The sequence below is a fragment of the Ricinus communis genome, chromosome 1 (assembly GCF_019578655.1).
Source record: "Ricinus communis isolate WT05 ecotype wild-type chromosome 1, ASM1957865v1, whole genome shotgun sequence".
Taxonomy (NCBI): Eukaryota; Viridiplantae; Streptophyta; class Magnoliopsida; order Malpighiales; family Euphorbiaceae; genus Ricinus; species Ricinus communis.
Genome location: NC_063256.1, coordinates 10,851,270 through 10,872,953, shown reverse-complemented (window position 1 = coordinate 10,872,953; position 21,684 = coordinate 10,851,270). Strand labels below are relative to the sequence as shown.

Here is a 21,684-nt window from a genome sequence, read left to right as displayed (position 1 = left end):
AATAAAATATTTTTTTATGAAATTATAATTTATTACTTCGTCAATACAATAATTACTTATATATATGTTTGATTTTTTTATTTTTATAAAAAAATATTATTAAGTTTTATTAATAAAATATCTATATTTTAAAAAGAATTACAAAAGAAAAAGAAATGCTGCGCTCGTGTGAAATTCTTTTATGGAAAAATTTGAAGATCATTTGTTACCCGAATTCTATGCGGTCATACACATACTTCATCCATTTGTCCTATTTGGTGAAGTTGACATAATTACATAAATAGCGACATCGCCTTTAGGCCACCAATGAAATAGAATAGTTATTTAAAGTGGAATCACTATTTAAAGATCTTTTTAAAATTCGACTAAAAGATCATTATTTTTATAATTTATTATCCTTTAATTCATAGAATATCTATTCTAAAGTAGTTATAGATTATCATTTCGTGTTTTAGAATATAATAAGTTTATAATTATTTACTTTAAATCTATTTAATATTATCTTTTATTATCTTCTACTGTTGTTATTACTGCTTCTGCTATTATTGCGGATGCTGTCACAATTAGCCACCCCAATAATCATTCATCCAATAGCCTCCACTTTTAGAAGAAAAGTGAAGGCTTCCTATTCTAGATAATACGTTATTTAATTTTTATTTTATATAAAAACTAATTTAAATTTATAAACTAAAGAGTGAAATAAGAATTATTTAAGTATTGCTTTATTTTATACCTACTTAATTTAAATTTAAATAAAAAATTATTTTATTATCAATGAATATAATTAACCACGAAAACTTGAAAAAGGAAAAGAAAAAAAAAAAAAAAAAAAGTAGAGGAAGTGGGTCGAAGGGGAATGTCCAGTTTCAAGACAAGTGTACCTCTTATTTTCAATAAGTAACTGCAAAAATTAAAATTAATAAAAGACACTAATACAAGCCTAATTCATTAACTACTCACTCATTAATAATGAGTTCAACAATAGACATTTTTTGACTATAAATACTGACCCAAAAGTACAATCAATGACCGCGTAAACATTAGGATATTCTTGCATTATGTTCACGAACCATCTTTAGTGCACATTTTATAAGTACCACCTAAGTTTAGTCAAATAATATAAATGTCAACCTTCAATGAAAAAAATAAAATATATAAATCAATAATTGAAATATATATTATATAAGAAATGATAATCTTATAAGCAGGGATAAGTAAAAAGAAACCAAGAAAATCTAATAGATCGATCAAAATCGAATTAAAAAAAATTAATTTTAATTTTCAAAATATAATTAATAGGTCAGTTTTTAAATTTTAATTCAAAAGACCGGCATTTAACTGTATTAATATATTTTTATTATTAAGTTCTTTATATATATATATTAGATGAATGTAGCTTCAGAAACATAGATGAACGTAACCTTGGTATTTCAAGAACCTCAGTCATATTTTAAAAAAATATTTTACTTTAGATATTTAGTCAGATTGTGTTTTATATTATTATTATTTTTCTTTTAAAAAATGGAAAAGAATTTAATATATTAAAAATTTATTATGCTAAAAAGTTTTTACATTAAATTTTAAAACAAACAAAACCTTTTTTTGTTTTTTGTAATCAATAAAGGCTGGAATTTATCAGCTACTGCCTTTGTGGAACAGCATAACCAACTAGTAATGGTCCTAATGGAAGACCTTTCAAAAAATTAAAGATAAGTGGGCCGATAGAAAAGGACGCAACGGGTGAAGGTCACTACTGGCGGGGAACAATTAGGGTTAATTGGAAAATAGATTATGTATATTTAATTATTTTCAAATATAATATGTAGTTTTTAATTTTTAAAATTTATATTAATTTTAGTTCTTGATAAAATTACCAGTCAAAATTTATTGATATGATTATAATTTCAGTAATAATGAATTAAAAAGATTGAATTAGTTTTATAATTGTTGATTTCATAAAAGATGTCTTTCTTTATTATCTAAGGTTTAAAAATCCTAATTTTGAATTCTCCATTGGTTAATACATGACGAATATTATTTATATTTATGCTAAAGAAATTTAAGAAAATTAGTTGCCTAATTATGGAGGCCACACTTGTTGAAAGTCCAATAAAAACAATTGAATACTTGCAATGTTATTTTTTTTTTTTTTATAGAAAAGGAATATTTAGGCAATATTGATTATTTTCAAAATAGAGCAGTGAATATAAAATATTGTATTGGACATGAATAAATGATTGTTCCAGAAAGATTTTGTCACGTTCGAATGTGAATCCCCCACCCCTTTCTAGATTCCATTTGAATGTGGAACTCAATGTCCTAATATGGGAACTGCTCGCCCAATTATGTCAACTGATTCTCGAACCACAGCCACTTATTATCTTCTTAAGCAATAAAATATGATAATTCTAGATTTTTAATTGATTATGAACCTCAAGATATAGATGTGATGAGAAGAAAGTATACTATTATAAACACATTTAAAAAATAATAATAATTATAAATAAAAAAAGTTAAATATTATACTTTTAACTCAATTCTCATCCGCTGTAATATTTTTTTATAAATTCAACAAAGGGGGTTTTATTATAAAATAATATGAAGCCTTTCATCCTAATAATGTGGGACAAAATATCATTTTTAAGATACTAAATATATATGAGTTAAATTCATAATCACAACTCCCCAATTCTTTTTATCTCTCAGTTAGTTTAAGTGGCTTATTAACACACTATTTGGACAATTATAGGGCTTATAATTTGGAATTTATTAGCATGAAATATGTTATATTATTCAAACAAAATTAGGGTAATTAATTAGTTGCAGTGTTGAATTTGAAGAGGTTCATAAGTCGTTATAATAATTATTAATTTGTTTTTCTTAGGGAGCTGGATGACATATTTCTACTTTTTATCTCATATTATGAAAGCCCCACAAAAATGAAAGGTAGCTAATGGAAATGAGTTACTTAAAAATGATTTCTTTGCAGTTTTGAGATAGCCGACAGAGGACTCAGAGTGATTAATAATGCAACAAAAGGTACTAAAAAAAATGAATTTTACTTAATTATGTAATCATTTGATCTCTAAAAATGTTTGTCCCACCACCTTTTTCTGCTCCAATGAATTTTTTTTCTACTAAGGTAAGGTTTTAAATTCTTAAATTTTAGATTTTTCAATTTTTGCAGTTTAAAATTTTACTTTTTTCATTACATGAGAGTTTAATTAATTATTTTAGAAATTTCAAAAGCTTTTAATTATTTTACATTAATTTTTATTTTAAATCCCTAAATAAAATCTTCTAGATATTTATTTCAGTATGATAAATTATGTTTAAATGATGTTTAATAAATTTTAATTTGAAATTAACCATCTAAATTAATTTGAAGATTAAATAGTTATATATTAGATAAAAAGATTTCACTTATTTATTTTAAATTAAATGGTTGAAATTTAAATTAGATTTAGAATTTATATTAAATTATAGAATATTTAATATTTATTTATAAACACGTAAATTGACTTTTTATTTTAAATTATTATAGAAATGATGAATTTATTAAATATTGATGACTATAATTTTATTTTTATTTTTGTATAAAATATTATAATTTTAAATTAAATATTTGTATGGTGGGTAATAATGAAAAGGAAAGAAAAAGGGTATAATTATGAACACATATATAGAGTCAAAAGCCGTGAATAATTATTGAGCTTCTTTTAAGTATTCAAACTGGGCAATCATTTTGCTGTACTTAAAACTTATCTTCTTTATATATTCTTATCTCTTTTTTTTCTTTTTTCAAATTCTCTATATATAATCACATCAAATCAATCTTATCATTTTAATAACTTTTTAAATTATAATTTAAAAATTAAATAATAAAATTATAAATATTAAACGCTAAATTCATATTATTAAATATAAATAATATAATAATAATAATTAAAATAAAAGCAACTAAATTTTTATAAATCAAAACTTTTTAACAACGAAATATCTTTATTTATCATAATATATAATTAAGTATATATTTTTATCTAAAAAAAATACATACTATAAATTATATCACTATAAAACTATAAAAATACCTTTTTTGGTATTATCCGATAAAATTCTATTTTCTTTAGAGCCTTTTAAACTTAAAATTTAACTATAATAAATTTCTATTAATTTTATTTTAGTTGAGTCCAGACATCTCATTTTATTCCTAATAAAATCTAATAGAAATTATATAATCTCAAACCTTTAATTTTAAATTTAATAGTATAGATAGTTATTTATTAAGTAACAAATCTGAATTTTTAATTTTTAACTTAATATTCGTGTTTATACTGAAAAATGTTAATCCTATAACACAATCATTTAAATAATTATTACATAAACTTATTTGTGGAAATAAGCTAAATTTAAAATTAATATTATATTATAATATATAATTATATATTAAATTAATTAACTTGTTAGAAAATGGGAACTCACAACTAATGAGTAAACACTTATTTCTTTTCGGTATGTATTAAATTAAAAAGTATGACAAATGATAACTTCCTGTATGATACTTTTCCACTTTTTTCCCAACACTTATTTTTTCTTCATGTACAACGCACGAAAATTTAATATTTAAACTCGTTATTCTATTTAATAATAAATAAAATAATAATGAAAATAAAATTAGTATAATAGATATTTATAATATTCTAACTAAATTTAATATAATATTATAAAAGTTAAAATTTATAAATATTGTAAAACTATATTAATTTATATTAAAAACTTATACACAAATAATTTATTTTCTTTTAATAAAATAAAATATAATAACACTTTAAAAAATATAAAACTAAACCTTTTAATTCTAATATTCTATTTAAGTTTAGATATCTAAAATATATTTAAGTCATTATCACTATTTAGGATAATAATAATTAAATTTTTTTAAAGATGAAAATATTTTTTATTTATGTCTATTGCCTATAATTTTAAATTATTTAACTTATTATTATTCAAGTTTAAATAATTTTACATACATATCAAACATACTCTTGCTGAGGCTTATTTAATAGTAATTAATATATTTATTCATGTGAATTTTATATAAATTATAATAATTTGACTCGCTATTATTTGTATAATAAAAATAAAATAACTTTAAAATAGTATTCAATATGATAACTTATTTAACAAACTAATATTAGATTAATGATATAATTAATATTAAAATTATAATTGATATACTATGGATTAATAAATACTGTATAATTAGAAAATTAATTTATTAATTAATATAATATTAAAATTATGATTAAAATATTATAATTTAAAATTAGAGTCATTGTTGATTTAAAATTATAAATAATAAATACTAATATTAAACTATTTTAAGATAATTAAACTATTAATTGATTGGATCTATTTATTAATCATATAAATACAATAATAAAAATATCTTATACTATTGCTCAAGAAAAGAACGTCATCTAATTCTATATGATAATATACTTTCATGATTAATATTAGTAAAATAAAATTATTACAAATGTTACTAATAAATTGAATAACTTTCGTCCTATTATTAGCTTTCCCAAAAAAGAAAAGATGTTATCTACTAAGTTTTGTCCGTATATTTAAATTGTAATATATTTATTCTATTTGAAATCTTTGTATGATTTATTATAATAATATTATTATAAGATTAGAGCCACGCAACGAGTGTGTTAAAAAATATGGTTGATAAAATATAATATAAAATAAAATAACATATCATAAAATATATAAAAGTACAAAGAGGGAAACGGCGTATAAATTTATTAAAATGGTCTTATTGATTATTTAGTTAATTAAGTCATTTATTAATTAATTTTATTAATAATAAAAATCTAATAGTTTATTAAGTATAAGTCTAATTCTAGAAATCAAATTCTATTAAGATTTTAGTATTAATTGTAAAATAGAAATTTAAAATAATATTACAAAAAATTAAATTATATTACTACTACTATTATTTATTACAATTCTCCATATCCTTCAAAGTAATTAATATAAATTTACTATAGATAAAGAATTTTAAATGACTAATATATTTAGTATAATTCTAAGTCTAGAAGTTGAATTCTATAAAATCTTAATTAATAAATAATTTTTATATTTTTTTATACTTAATTTATATTTATAACTAAAACTTCAAAGGAATCAATGGCCTATTCCAAAAGAAAACTCTCTCGATATTAGATTAATAAGAGTAAAAAAACTTAAATCGATATTTAATTGTCTTTTTCTTAAAAGAGTGCATAGAGCTATAATATACTCAATAAATCCCATACATAGGCAGATATTTTACAATGAAAAAAAGAAAAAAGAAAAATTCAAGTGAAGAAAAAGAATTGGCAAAGTCATGGAAATCTAATGCAAGGTTTGAAGGTGGTGGTTGGGTTGGCTAATGGTTTGCCTTTTTCTTTTTTGTCCTAAAAAGGAAAGCCTTTGTTTTTAGTTTAATTAACATTTTATTTTTGAATTGGTTTTAATTAATTAAGATTAGTATTTTTATTATTAATTTTCTTTAGAAGATAAAAAGAGAGAGCCGCATGTTATAATATTATTGTTCATATTTCAAGTGGATCCCACCACAGATAAAAAAAATTAAATATTATAAAAGGTAAAAGGTATGACATTTAAAAATTTATTTTTTTATTTAATAATTTTATACTAAAAACTTATTCTATCATAATTTCTGTTAAACAACCGTTAATTAGATTTTATTTTATATTATTTTTTTTGTATAATATATAAATTATCTTTTATAGTTTATTTATTATACTAAAACTTTTACGTCTATTTTTTATATAAAAATCAATTTTAGTATTTATATAAAGTAATTAATTAATTAGTATTTTTTAATTATTTTAGTTTTTAGCAATAATTAAATTATAAGAAAATTTAAATATTTTAAAAGCTAATTTTCCCGACCGGTGAGAAAGTTCGTCCTCCTCGTTATTAGAGTCTGACTCGGAATCCCTGACAACATTTTCTTCCTCTATCATTTTTTTTTGGCTTATCAACTTTTCTGACAAGGACGGGTCCAACCCCCCATCTTGCTCTCCCCTTCGTCTTTCTCAGCAACAACCACGTGGCAGATTGCCATAGCACCTAAGGACCATATTAATCAAAATATTAAAAATTTATATAATTTAACTTTAAATTGTTAAAATGAAAATAGATAATAATAATATTATTATTATTATTAATAATTTTATTATAATAGAATTGTAACTTTGATAAAAAGTCTAAAGATCAAATTATATTTTTTTATCAATTTAGATCCTTAATTACGTTGACTTTCAAAAAGTAATGAAATTTTAGTACAATAAATAAAAATCAGATGACAAATAGTATAACTAATGATTTCCTAATAAAAATTCTAATGGAAAGAAATTTTAATATAAAATTACAAAATAGAATGATGGGAAAATATATTATTTAAATATCAAGAGATAACTAATATAAAATATAAATAAATAGTAATTATTCTATATTTATATAGTTATTATCTCTCTACAAAACACACAACAATCTTTTAAAAATAAGAATGTTGTAGAATTTTGGTGGTGCGGGAGAAGACAAATCTAGAGTTTTATTTGGACTTTGATATAAAGGGTTTGACAAAAAAGAAATCATCTTTGTACTACAATTCATGTTTGACAAACTAGAAGCTCTACAGTTAGAGATATTATGCAAAATGTTTGGAGTTATGTCTTATAAGTTGGATTGTCAATTGAGTCTCGCATCCATCCGGTGGTATATGTAAGAGTTGTGCTATGTTAATGTTTTGCAGAGACGATCGGCACTCTTCCTCTAAAAGAGTTCTAGAAGCTACAGTGTCAAAATTGAGTATCAGCCTCATGTATATTTACTAAAATAAATACCCATGAAATAAGAAAAACATTTATATCTCAAATTAAGAACACATATGAACAAAAATTTATCTCTCCAAAAATATATATATATAAACTAGCTTTTTAATCATATGCTTTGTATGCGAAGAATATTAATTATTTTCCTTGTATCATTCAAAAAATAAAGATATATACATTTTTAAGGTTAACATTATAAATATTTTAGTGTTAATGATAATTAATTCTTTTTAATATTATAATAAATTCATCTAAAATTAATCTATTTATGATTTATAAAGTTTAATTTGTTTATTTTTATAACTATCGATAAATATAGATTTAATTATTATTAAAAAAAATCAAGATTCTTATATATCATAAAAATATATTAATGTTATTTAAATAATTTTATATTAATAATTTTATTTTATTTAAATAAAATAAAATGCAGCGAATATTTTTAGTATATACTATTCTTTTATTTTATTTTTTTTACTTTAAAGATTATAAAAACAAAATATTTGAATAGAAGTATATTGAAGTTTTAATTTCAAATATAGACTAATCATAAAAATATAAATAAGATTTGTACAAGTTTTTCTTATAGAAACTCTACTTATTGCAAGTGTTTATAAAGTTGGATTTTCTAGAATTATGCTTGATTATATTTAATCATTAAAAATCTTAATAAAATTGATTTAAAGTTACACTTTTACTAAATAAATTATTAATTATTAAATTAAAGATAAAAAGTAAATAAAAGCTCCCGAATAATTTGGAGAATTACAATTAAACTTTCATGCTTTATTTTGGCACAATTAAACTCTTTATGTTTTAAATTAAGAAAAAGATTAAATCTAAACCATTATAACCATTCAAGACACGTGCATTGTCATATTCTTCAGAGACCTTCAAAATTTCTACTCGAGCTGCTAATAAGCTATAGTCAAAACCATATTAACCAAACTCACACACAATTTTTCCAAGTGCTACAAAGTATTGCGAATAAACAAATAAGAGTTCCTTTAGAACATAAAACAAGCTTGAGAGGGTTTTTGAATCGAGGCTCCATAAAGTAATAAACCAAGAAATTACCAGTAGCAAAGCATAAATTCGATTTATTAAGGAGAAAGAGAGGAACCTGTGAACATAGAGGTAAGAGTCAGTCGCCATCAGATGCATTTCTTTCACGTATGTATCCTCTCCATCTAATACCCTTGGAGCCTTCGCAGCATCTCACTTAGAGATAGCATATGGCATTTGAACGAATCCACCACCAAGATCAACAACTCCATTTGTATCAGCGTATGACTTTCCCAATTTTCCTTACAGGTAATGGAAATCAAGCATCCATGAAAGAGACCAAACAACATTGTAGCCATTGAAAAAGCTTGGAAGTTGCACTCCACGCGACAAGGTTAACAAATATCAAACACCCCAATTTCCCTAACATGTAATGGAAATCAAGCTTCCATGAAAGAGACCAAATAACATTGTAGCCGTACGCAAGACCATGACAAGGTTAACAAATATTAAACACCCCAAAAAGAAAGGATAATCATTTTATAGAGTTCCATGACTACAAAGATCAAAAACTAAGAATTTTAACTTATTTATTTTAATAAAGTTAGCCTTTCAGAGAATATGTACTGTTTTAACGTATTTATTTTAATAGAGTTAGACTTATACTTAATAAATTACTAGTATATTTTATTAATAAAATTAATTAATAAGTTATCTGATTAATTAAGTAATTAATAAGACTATTTTAGTAAATCTGATTTTTCTTTTTCCTTTCGGCTTGGAGCTATGAACAATGTATCTTTGCTGAACTGCAATATTATGGGCCAAGTTATTCCATTACGAATAAATAGACCTGTCTAAACGCGGACCATGATTAATTGAACATCAGGCCTCTTTCTGTACGTACTTGTAAGGTTAGCTCATATCAAAATTTCAGTCCTTTACTTCTTTAGTCAACCCAGCCCAAACATCAGACAATCTCCTCTCCTTTTTTTTCAGCCCCAAGATAAAGAATGGAAAAGTTGCAGTTTTTGCAAATAATAGAAAAAAATAAATAGATTTTGTCACCCTATTAAACAAACAACCTACTTTTTAGCTACTAGAAATATATCATATATGATTTAAATATATTTAATTATTTAAAATAAATAAACAAATATTAATCATACATAAATTTAGTATATAAAATATATATTTAAATTAAAATAAAATATTCTCGAGTAAAAACATAACCTGACATTCATTATGTCATATATTCCTATTCTCTCTCAATCATTTCTTATAATCTCCTTCTTCTTGTCTCTTTTAGATATTTACAGAAAAAATTATTTTCAATTAAATGAAAACAAATCAACAATTTACAAATCCAATAATACACTTCAACCAGGGTTTACAAACTCGTATTATTAAAATTATTTTTGCTTCTATTTAAAATCAAAAACCCAATTTCTAGCATTTCTTTTTGTATATTCTGTTTCAAGAATCTTGAACAAGCGTAATAATCTATTTCTCTTACTAATACATTCTGATGTCTATCACTATATATTTACAAGTGTACGAATTATTCCTATAACAAGAATAAATTTATTACGAGAAACTGTAAAGCAGTAATTATAAAGATTAATTATTACATAAAAAATATTAAAAATAAATCTAAATACTCAAATCAATAGTTCGAAGAAGTGAAATATAAAAAAAATATAAAATAGTTATGATGTATTAAAACTATATAATAAAATTAATATTTAGCTTAGCCATAAACTAATAATATCTTTATTTTACTTTAAACATAGATCTAATAAATGAAATGGTGATGTGCCTTTTCTTTTAGATATTTGAACTAATGATGCAACTAAAGTCTTTTATACCAACATAGATTGAAGTAAAGATAATGTCTCTAATACATTCAACCTAAAGATTTTCATAAGAAATATTATTATTAAATTAATATGATGGTCAACCAACAATAATAAATAAAACTAATAGAGATATGAAGGTAAAAAAAAAAAATATTCATCAAATGAATAAATAACAAGATTCACATATAGTAAAAAATCTAAACTAAATACTTATGAAACTAGCCTAACATATTTAATCCAATGGTGATTGTAATTAAATAGAAAAACATGAAAAACTAGATAAAAAATAAAACTCTTTTTAAATAAAAAATCTTTCAAGTAGGAAAATGATTGGTCCCCGCTCTCCACTTTTTGAAAAGCTTTTAGATCTTCAAAGAACAATGAAAAATAGAAATGATTGGTGCCCACTTTCTACTTCTTGAAAAGCTTTTATATTTTCAAAAAACAATGAAAAGTAAAACTAAATGTTTATGGAAGATGAACTGTACTGAGTTGCAGAGAGTAGTAATGGATAAATGCAGGCTGAATATGTGTCTCTCTAGTTGTGCAACTGATCTTCACTACTTGAAGAAATTTCTTTTTATAGAGTCTTGTTCCAAATACAAAACTTCTAAGAGTTATTTTTATAACTCTTAACTATCCTAACTTAAGTAAACTAGTTGTTTACTCGTGGATTGCACCGTTGTTATTATTATTTTGATTATAAGATTAAATTGATAAAATACAATTTAATAAATTTTTTAATATTTAATATTAATTTATAATTTTTTTAAAAATAGCAAATTAACTTTTTTTTTTAATTTTTTAAAATATTAAAATTTTATTAGTATAATAATATAAAAATTATTTTTAAAATATTCATTAATTAATTTTAGTATTATATAACTTAATACTATAATTGATATTACTATTTTTAGGATTAAAAATTTATTATATAATTAAAAATCAATTTATTATTAAAGATAATATTAAAAATATAATTTGAGATGTTATTTTCTAGAATTAGAATTATTATTTAATTAAAAAATTAATTTATTAGTTAATATAATATTAAAATATAATTAATGTGCTATTTTTTAGGATAGGATTAGTATCATTATCTGATTAGAAAACTATTTATTAGTTAATGTAATATTAAAATATAATAAATATGGTATTTTTTAGAATTAGAGTCAATATTTAATTAGTAGTTTAACTTATTAATCAATAAATTAATAGAAAAAAATTATAAAATTACACATAAGCTTGAATTCTATGTGTCAAAAATAATACACATGTCAAAATAAAAATCTTACGTGTAAAAAATTAAGCACATGTGTGAAAAAAGTTTTAAATTTTAGAAATTAATATATATATACATCTAACCAATAATGGTCCATAATTACATAAAAATACTTAATTAATTCTCCTCTTGGACCTTAATACATTCAACTAAGCTTATGAAATCAGTAGCTCATGCGTTTTAAATTTTAGGTCTTGACAGCAACAATTTTATTTAAACTAATTTGTAAATATTTAGTTTATATTTTTTTTTTCAGTTATTAAAACCTAAAATTGAAAAATAAAACTAAAATAATATAATAAATACATATTTTTACATATTATGTATATCAAATATATAATTAAAATACTATATATATATATATATATATGTTGTCGAAGCAAAGAATCAAGAAAACTAAAATTAGTAAATCATCGACTAAAGTGATGAATCCATATTTCACAGCGAAGGAGGGGTACCCAGGATCAAGCTCATCACAATCCAGCGACGAGCCACCAGTAGTACAAATGTCGATACCACCACAGCCAATGGAAGGGCTACATGATAGACAGGGCCACCGCCATTTTTGACCTAGACTTTTGAGATGGTGGATGACCCAATTACTGGTGTATATAGGTGGTACTAGCTTTGTGAGGCAGCTTAATAATATCTCCAGTTTTGTGAGGCAGCTTAATACTTACTTAAATGTTAGTGGCCAAAATGCACCTTTTACCTAAAAGGGTAATTGTTCTTGATTAAAGACCACTACACCAATATGCAAAAATTGTAAAGTTTGTTACCAATTATTTTTTTCAAGCTACACACGTTAATATTAAATGATTGACATATGTTATTGGATAATTTTTTTTTAAAATTAATTTTTTTAAAACTAGAAAACAGCCTTATTATATTTTCAATAATTAAAATATTAAATAAAAATAACAAGACAAGAGCTTCAGTGCAAAAATTGAAATGAGTCATTCAACAAAAAGCTTTAAATAATAAGGCTCAGAATCCAAACATCACCACCTCCATCATTCTCCTTAACCGGAATTTGTAGAAACCCTAGCCGCCATGAAAATAACCATAAAGAAAGCAGTGGATCAACCATGAAGGGGGACTAAAGAGATCAAAACAAACTTTATTTGGCATCACAATCTCCCATGGAAAACTATCATCACCTTCTTATTTTCTGTTCTGTTTCTTGCATTTCTCTTCCCTCACGGTATTTTTTTTATTGCCTCATTTTAATTGTTCACAAACCAACCATTTTAAAGAGAGAGACCTCTCAAGGATCATTCAAAGATTAAAATAAGCACATAGCTGAAAACAAATAAGAACAACACAAAGCTTAAAGATGGATTATCATCTGTTAAATTCTGAAATAACACAAGGAATAGCTGGTAAGGATAATTATTCATTAAGAAGCAACAACTATAAATAGCCTTACAAGCATAAAAGCAAATAACAGAAAGCCACGTCTATCAGCTAGAATCGTGGAAAAGGATTTGAAAATAAAACAAACTCTATTCTTCCTAAAGAATAGCTCTTTCCTAGAGACTAGGACTTTCTAAACCAACCAAAGAAAAATACATATATTATTAATAAAGCAAAGCAAATATCTAACAATCCCTCCCTTAAGCTAATTCACCTGAATTTAGCTTACTTCGGTAATGTCTGCAACTCTAAGCATCCCATGTAGTTTCTCAAATTGCTCCAACTTCAATGGTTTTGTCATGATATCTACAATTTGATTCTTAGAGGCATAACAGCTCAGCTTGACAACTTCATCGTTCACTAAGTCTCTCAGAAAGTGAAATTTCACATCAATATGTTTACTTTTTCCATGAAACATATGATTTTTGGATAGCTGTATAGTAGAGCTATTATCGCACATAATCACGGGCCTTCTTTTTTCTTCAACCTCAAGCTTTTCCAGCATTCTTCTAAGCCAAACACATTGACACGCACACAAGGTTGTTGCTATATATTCTGCTTCGGTGGTAGAGAGGGCGACTACTGGCTGTTTTTTTTTATGCCCAAGAAATTTCTCCAGGCCCTAATTTAAACACAAATCCGAAAGTGCTTCTTCAATCGTCGAAGTCACCGACAAAATCACTATCGGTGAAGGCCATGAGTTTTAGACTGCTTCCTCCTTTTCTATAGAGCATTCCTAAATTAACAGTACCTCTTAAGTACTTTAAAATTCTCTTCGATGCAAGCCAATGAGACATAATAGGATTAGCCATGAACAGAGTTTCATCAACTCTAACACCGCCCTCATCTTTGCATAGCTTCATACCCGACACTATTGGATTTTGCACAACATTACTGTTTTCCATGTCAAATCTTGCTAAAATTTTCCTTGCATATCTTCTTTAACAGATAAAGATTCCACCTGCACATTGTTTCACTTCTACTCCAAGAAAGTGCTTCATCCTCCCCAAATCAGACATATCAAACTCTAACATCATTGAGTTTTTAAACTCATCACACATGCTTCTATCATTTCCAGAAAAAATTAAATCATCAATATAAAGGCTCACAATTAGGATTTTACCTCCTTTTGATTTTGTAAACAGAGTGTACTCACTGGGACATCTTTCAAATTTTTCGTATATAAAGTAGGCTTCAATTATGTTGTACCAAGCTCGCGGCGCCTGTTTGAGCCAATATAATGCCTTTTTTCGTCTGTAAAACTTTTCTTCTTATCCTTTCTTTACAAACCCCTCAGGTTGCTCAACATATACTTCCTCTTTCAGTTCTCTGTGAAGGAAAGCGCTTTTTACATCAAGTTGGAAGACCTCCCAACTGAATTGTGCAGCTATTGCAAGAATTACATAGATAGTGTCGAGTCTTGCTACCAGAGCAAATACTTGAGTATAATATACTCCATGGCGTTGTGCGTACCCTTTTGCTACCAGCCTCGCTTTGATCTTCTCCACATCACCGTCTTTATTAAGCTTTGTTTTAAACACCCACTTGACTCCAATGGGTTTGTTTTTGTAGGAGCCACAATGAGTTCCTAGGTCTGGTTCCTCTCAATTGAATCAATTTCTGATGACATTGCTTCCCTCTATTTTTTGCTTCTCACTGCTTCTTCAAAGGACATCAGATCATTCTCTGTTACCATCATTAATGCATTTAAATTTTCTTCACCAGAGAGGCCTGCTCCTGTTTCATAATCTGCCATCCATCCTGGTGCTCTTCTTTCTCGCACGCCCTTCCCCTCAACTAATTCGCTATTATCGGAACTTGGCTCATTTGGAGGAGAATTTGTTGGATTGCTCGATTTGCTGGAGCTACTGGAATTTTTAGAACTGCTGCTTGAATTATTTGAATGCATTTCACCATATTCTACTTCATTCTGATCAACTACAATATTGTCTTCTTCTTCATCTCCCCATTCTAGTGTATTTCACTTTAATTCTTCATCGGATCTGCCCCAAACCCAGCCTTTTTCTTCTTCAAAGAGAACATCCTTGCTAATTATAATTTTCTTTGAGATTGGATCATAAAGCCTCCACGCCTTTGATTCATCGCTAATCCCTAGAAAAACACATCTTCTACTTTTATCGTCTAGTATGCTCCTTTTCTGATCTGGTATATGAACGTATGCCACACGTCTAAAAATTATGAAGTATTCTACTACTGGTTTCTCATTGCTCCATGCCTTTTCTGGGGTTTTATTTTCAACTGTTGCTGTTGGATATCGATTTTAAATGTGCACACACCATTTTGTTGCCTCATACCAGAAAGCTTTGGAAACTTTTCTTTCATTTAGCATGGGTCAAACATCATTCATAATCATTCTATTCTTTCTTTCGACTACTCCCTTTTGTTGTGGTGTATAGGTTGCTATCAATTGCCTACTAATGCCCTGTGACTTATAAAATTCTTCAAATTCATTTAAGGTGAACTCGCCACCTCTATCAGTCCTCAAACAAGTTATAAATGCACCTGTCTCCTTCTCAACACTAGCTTTAGAATGTTTGAATGTAATAAAAGCTTCTGATTTTTCAAGTAAGAAGTAAATCCAAGTTTTACGGGTAAAGTCATCAATAAAACTTAGGATGTACCTCTTGTCACCGTGTGAGATTGGTTTGAGAGGACCGCAAATATCAAAATGTACCAGGTGAAGTTGCTTTGATGCCCTCTATAGACTCCTTCTTGGCATATGTGTTGTTTCCCAGTTAAGCAAGTCGTACATATCTCCTTAGGAGACTTTAAAATAGGTAAGCCAATCACCATCCTTGTGAAAGCCAACGTTCTCAATCCCTTCTGGTTCAAATGAGCAAATCGACAGTGCCACATGTGAGCCTCTTTCTCCGATACATCTTTAGTTTGCAAACACATGGAATTTATATGTGGTATAGAAGCTAACAGAAAAAATAATCTATTTCCACTCATATTAGTTTGCATAATCAATCCCCTCTTAGGATGATATACTTTGCAAGTTCCATTCTGAATTAAAATGTCTAACCCTTTTTCTTGAAGTTGTCCTATGTTCAACAGATTATTTTTAAGTTCAAAAATATAGTAGACATCAGATATTACCTAAATTATGCCATTTACTTGCAGCCGTATACTTCCTTTTGCTACTACCGACATTCTCGAATTATTTCCGAGCTTCATTGTTCGATTGAAATTTTCTTCCAAATTTGAGAACCATTCTTTGTTCCCTATCATGTGATTGATGCATCCTGAATCAAGGAACCATATCTCTTCTCTCTTTGCTTGATGAAAATCTACATAGGACATCAACAACAGCTCTTCTTCTTCTTCTAATTCAGCATAGTTAGCTTTCTTTTCCAATTCAGGGCACTCGTATTGAAAATGTCCCAAGTTGTGACATTTGAAACATTCAATGAGTGCTTTGTTTATATGTTGCCTCCCTCTACCTCTGCCACGTCCTCCTCTGAACATGCCTTGACCTCTTCCTCTGCTTGATCGATCATCATGAGCCATTTTCAACACATGTTCCTCCTCTTAGTAGCCTTGCATCCTTTGTTCATGAACTAGCAAACTTCCATGTAATTCATCAATGCTTAGAGTGTTTAGATCATTTAATTCCTCTATTGAACACATAATATAATTGAGTTTGACAGGCAATGAACTAAGTATTTTACTGACCACTGTATTGTCTCACCATTTGACTTCATTTTGTTCACCATGGTCAAGGTTCGCCCCAAAAAGTTGTCTACTTTCTCTCCTTCTTTCATGGTCAACAATTCAAACTCCCTTCTTAATGCCTAAAGTTGGGCCCTTTTCACCTTCGTGGACCCTGAATACTTTTGCTTCATTGAGTCCTAAATTGCCTTTGATGTTCTCTTGTCAAGAATTGTTTCAAGAATTTCTCTGTCAATTACCTGAAACAGAAAATTCTTGACCTTCAAATCCTTGAGTTTGTCTCTTCCATTGTCTTTCTCTGCACCTCACTTGCTGATGCTATCCCAATTGGTGCAGTAGAAATTCTTTCATCAACCAGATTACATATCTCCTTGCTTCTCAGAAAATTCTCCATTGTCATTGACCAATAATTATAATGACATCGAACTTTGGGATGGATGGTTGTACAAACTTCTATTAATTTGCCATTCTCACACTCTGTCAATTTCACACACCCAATTTGACAATTTGCACAGCTCTGATACCAAATGTTAAGTTTTGAAATAACACAAGGAATAGCTAGTAAGGATAAATATTCATTAAGAAGCAACAACTATAAATAGCCTTACAAGCATAAAAGGAAATAATAGAAAGCCACGTCTATCAGCTAGAATCGTGGAGAAAGATTTGAAAATAAAATAAACTCTATTCTTCCTAAAGAATAGCTCTTTCCTATAGACTAAGACTTTCTAAACCAACCAAAGAAAAATACAGATATTATTAATAAAACAAAGCAAATATCTAACATTATCAGCATTATCACCGAGGAATCATTTAAAGGGCATGAAAATCAACCAGATAGAACTCAAATCCAAGCTAAGTGTGCCGCATAGAACCACCAAGTTCAATGAATACAACATAGGGAGGGAGGAGGAAGAACCTCCGCCAAGCACCCAAAGGAGGCAAGATAATCAAAAATTCAAACTGTATTAATCTTAGAAAAGGACAAAAAAGACAGCCTTAGAGAAGAGCAGCAATCAAAATGCTCTAACAAGAAGGTACTCAGGACTTAAAAAAACTAACCACCCGTCAGTTTTTAATGTCGGGAGTTAAAAGATCTCGAATCGAACCAAAATGCGGTTGTTATTTTTAACAGTATCTACTGTAAAAAAAAAAAAAGAAAAAAGAAAACTTAAAAACTGAAAAGTAATATTAAAAATTAAAAGTAAAAAAAAAAAAAGAGAAATAAGAAAAGAGGGGTTAAATTCCGGCTAAAAGTAGTGGTTCCCAACAAACGACTCATCCAATAACAGGATCACATTTCATTTTATTTCTTTTCATATTATCTTTATTTCTAAAAATGATTATTCTGTTGATTTTTTAATTGTCTTATCAATCTTAATGATAAAGGTAATATGTAAGAATAAAATGGAATTTCATCGTATCATTGGACCGTTAGTTGAGAGAAATTTTTAAAGAGAATAATAAAATGGAGAAAGTAAAAACTATCAGTGGATGGTCGAGTGTTACAGACATACTGGACCTTGAAGAGAAGATATTTCCCTTTCATAACTCAAGCAGTAGTTTAAACGGATAGGCCAGAAAATAAGAGCATAACCACTTGCAATACAAAAAGAAAATAAATCAACTAGTTGAGAATGAATCGCATGAGATTATGAATACATTCAAGATTAAGAAACAGGTAAAACAATAATTACAACACTGCAGCATCTTGAAATAACCAATAAGTTGAGTGAGGAAAGAAAAGAAAGAAACAGGAAAAATGGACTAACAGGCTACACATTATTTCCAAAATTCAGCTACCTAATCAGCTGGAAAATTTCTACTCTATCCCCCTTTCTAAGGCTATATTGATACGTTTAATGCAGTATGTGGCTAACACTCCTAAGCAAGGAATTCCAACTCCAAGTTGCCAAATTGGAAACTGGTTTCGAGATCCATGTTAGAGAAGTCAAAATCCCCTATTGGAGAATTAGTGACCGAAGTCGGAACCGAGCCTATCTCCGTGAGTTCCGACTCTGGAGTCTGCACATTGTAGCCTATTCCTAGGGTGTCAAACTGGCAAGACGACGTCGAGAAATAGTTGGACTCGGAAGTCGCTGGAGATATAAATGTCGGAGAAAGGCTGCCCACGAAACTGTTTTCTTCATTATGTTTGTCGATCAATGCATCCAGGAAGGAAAAGGATGGAAAGATTTCCTCCCCAGTATCCAAATTCTCAGTTTTAACTATAAGTCCTTCCGAGTTAAGGAACTCCTCCATTGTTGTTGGTATTGGCTTCTCTTTATTATGTGGCTTTTCTTGTTGTAGCTGAGGATGTCCTTGGTTCTGTTTAGGGTTGTCATTAGACATTGCTGAGTGCGAAGCTTGGACGCACGTATGCCTTCGTCGATAGGTCACTTCAAAAATTGAAGGGTTCTCGTCTGATCTTTGTACTTGCTTTATCGCCAAACAACCTTGCGAGTGACGGTGAGTGCATCTATAATATCCCCTGTAATTGCATAACTCTCCAAGTTAGAGCAATCCTTTCTTTACTTCTTTTTCTCAAGAAGAAATAATAATATGCAAACGGAAGTACTTAAATAAGCCAATCCTTTCCAGCTTCTTAGAGAACATACATACAGACTTTGGTACTGTTAAGTAAGTTAATAAAAAACTACCAGACGTGTGTTTTTATCTTAAAAAACTTTACCTATAATTACTTTTTACCTTTCATAACGTACATCCAATAGATTATATTTATTAATATCAGTGACATATGCTCCTATTACTGGTTCATGTTCCAAGCTGCATCTACACACTAACCATTTAATCAAAGCTGCTGCATATAATTCAAGTCCACCTGTACTTTTTCTATTCTTTTTTCTTAAGAAATTAAAATGTGAAGATAAAGATGAACAGAGTATCTCACACACCTTGGAAATTTAGCTCCAAGAATATCTTTTTGACCATATTTCCTCCAGCTATAACCATCATCAAGCGGACCATCTAGTCCTGTTCCTGAACACACCTTCACTTGTTCTGTACATCTTTGCTGTGTCTTTCTGCAAAGAAACAATATACGATGAATATCCAACCGCGAAATCAGATAAAGAAAACTGAAAATATAGCTTAGCTCAATGACTCAATATTACAAACTAATTAATTTACCTTTTCTTGAATACATTTTTCTGAGCTTGGTCTTTGCAGTCTTCATCAGGGATTTCACTTCTCGGGCTACGCTTATGAATTGGGTGCATCGATTCTGATATGCAAATATTGGGGTTATGGTGAACATCAAAACTAGCACCACAATTCAGCAAAGAAAGTGCTTTCTCATAAGAAGAAATTATCTTTCCAACAAGGAATTCACGAGTTTGAAGTGACGATGCAGGGTTAAGATGGTGTTTGAGCTGTTCCGTGAGCTCCTTCCCTTGTGTTAGTTCACCGATGAGAGTATGCTTTTCCATTTAGAAAAATGCAGCCAAGGACAAGTTCAAACTACTGATATACTTCGAAACAGCTACAGCTGTGGCTTGTACCCAGGCTTTGGATAGAAGATATTAAACAGAGCTATTGCTATGTGGGAGAAGGAAGTGAAAAAGAAGGCTAAGATAAAGCTCTGATAAGCCGAATTAAAAGCAACAAACATGAAAGTTGGGCTTAAAAGAGAAAGAGAAGAATGTTGAGTTATAAAGATGAAAAGAGCTGAAAAAGCTAATGGGATCACAAGATCAGTTGCAAGAAGAACAGAAAGCGTAGAGAATTAAAACGAGGCCCAAGTGCCCTTTTCTTGTAGTTGAGAAGCTGAGAGGAAGATGGGTGAGGATATATAAAAGGGGCGAGCAAAGAAAAGGTTAAAAAGAAACAAAGAAAGCAAGAAAGGAGTAAATTTTGACTAGAGATGATAGGCGAGAAAGAAAGTGATTTGTTTGATACGGTCATGTGGATAGAAAGAGCGAGAGAAAGGACTAGTTTTTTGATTGCTGACCATTTCAAACTCCTTCCCCAAATTCACCAATCACTACTATGTAGTGAGCACTGACAGGCATTGAGCAGCAGTAGGGACGCGGAAGAAGCATTGAAGATTCATGGTCGCCTCTTAGCTGCTTCCTTTTTCCTTGACCTTTTTTCTTTAATATATAAAAAATAATACCTCTTAATATCATGCCTTCTTTTATTAATAAAAATTATTGAATGACATCAGTTGTGCAATATAATAGTGGAAAAAAAGTGGGATTGAGATAACGTGACGTTAGCTTGATATCGTCATGTGCTCCCCCTTGCATACGTTAAGGAACGTATATGTATCTTTATTAATCTTTGCCTCAGTATGCACTGCACATGTCCACCTCGACTCGATTTAAAAATTTAAAATCTTCAATCATAAAATTTAAATGTATACATGATTCCTTTGCTCGACTTGGACGCAAAAATTTGTAATTTATAAATAATATTAAATTTTGAATTTATATTTTAGTTGATTTATATAAAATGCTAACATATTATAGATTATATAATAAAGATAATCATCTTGTTA

General features: G+C 27.8%; 1 protein-coding gene across 1 annotated transcript; it reads right to left on the bottom strand.

Moving 5' to 3' along the window:
- Window positions 1-18,796: 18,796 nt before the first annotated feature.
- Window positions 18,797-21,134, bottom strand: LOC8259376 (probable WRKY transcription factor 46). Its single transcript, XM_048380153.1, has 3 exons — window positions 20,316-21,134; window positions 20,081-20,209; window positions 18,797-19,656 (listed from the first exon to the last, which is right to left on the bottom strand). Exons 1-3 carry the CDS (start codon window positions 20,612-20,614, stop codon window positions 19,050-19,052), a joined length of 1,035 nt encoding a protein of 344 aa, XP_048236110.1. The 5' UTR covers window positions 20,615-21,134; the 3' UTR covers window positions 18,797-19,049.
- Window positions 21,135-21,684: the final 550 nt, after the last annotated feature.

Coding starts and splice junctions, on each gene's coding strand:
- LOC8259376 (XM_048380153.1), bottom strand. CDS start 20,614: ATGGAAAAGCATACTCTCATCGGTGAACTAACACAAGGGAAGGAGCTC. Junction 20,210..20,315: donor AAAAATGTATTCAAGAAAAG/GTAAATTAATTA, acceptor GTTTCTTTGCAG/AAAGACACAGCAAAGATGTA. Junction 19,657..20,080: donor CTTGGAGCTAAATTTCCAAG/GTGTGTGAGATA, acceptor ATGCAATTACAG/GGGATATTATAGATGCACTC.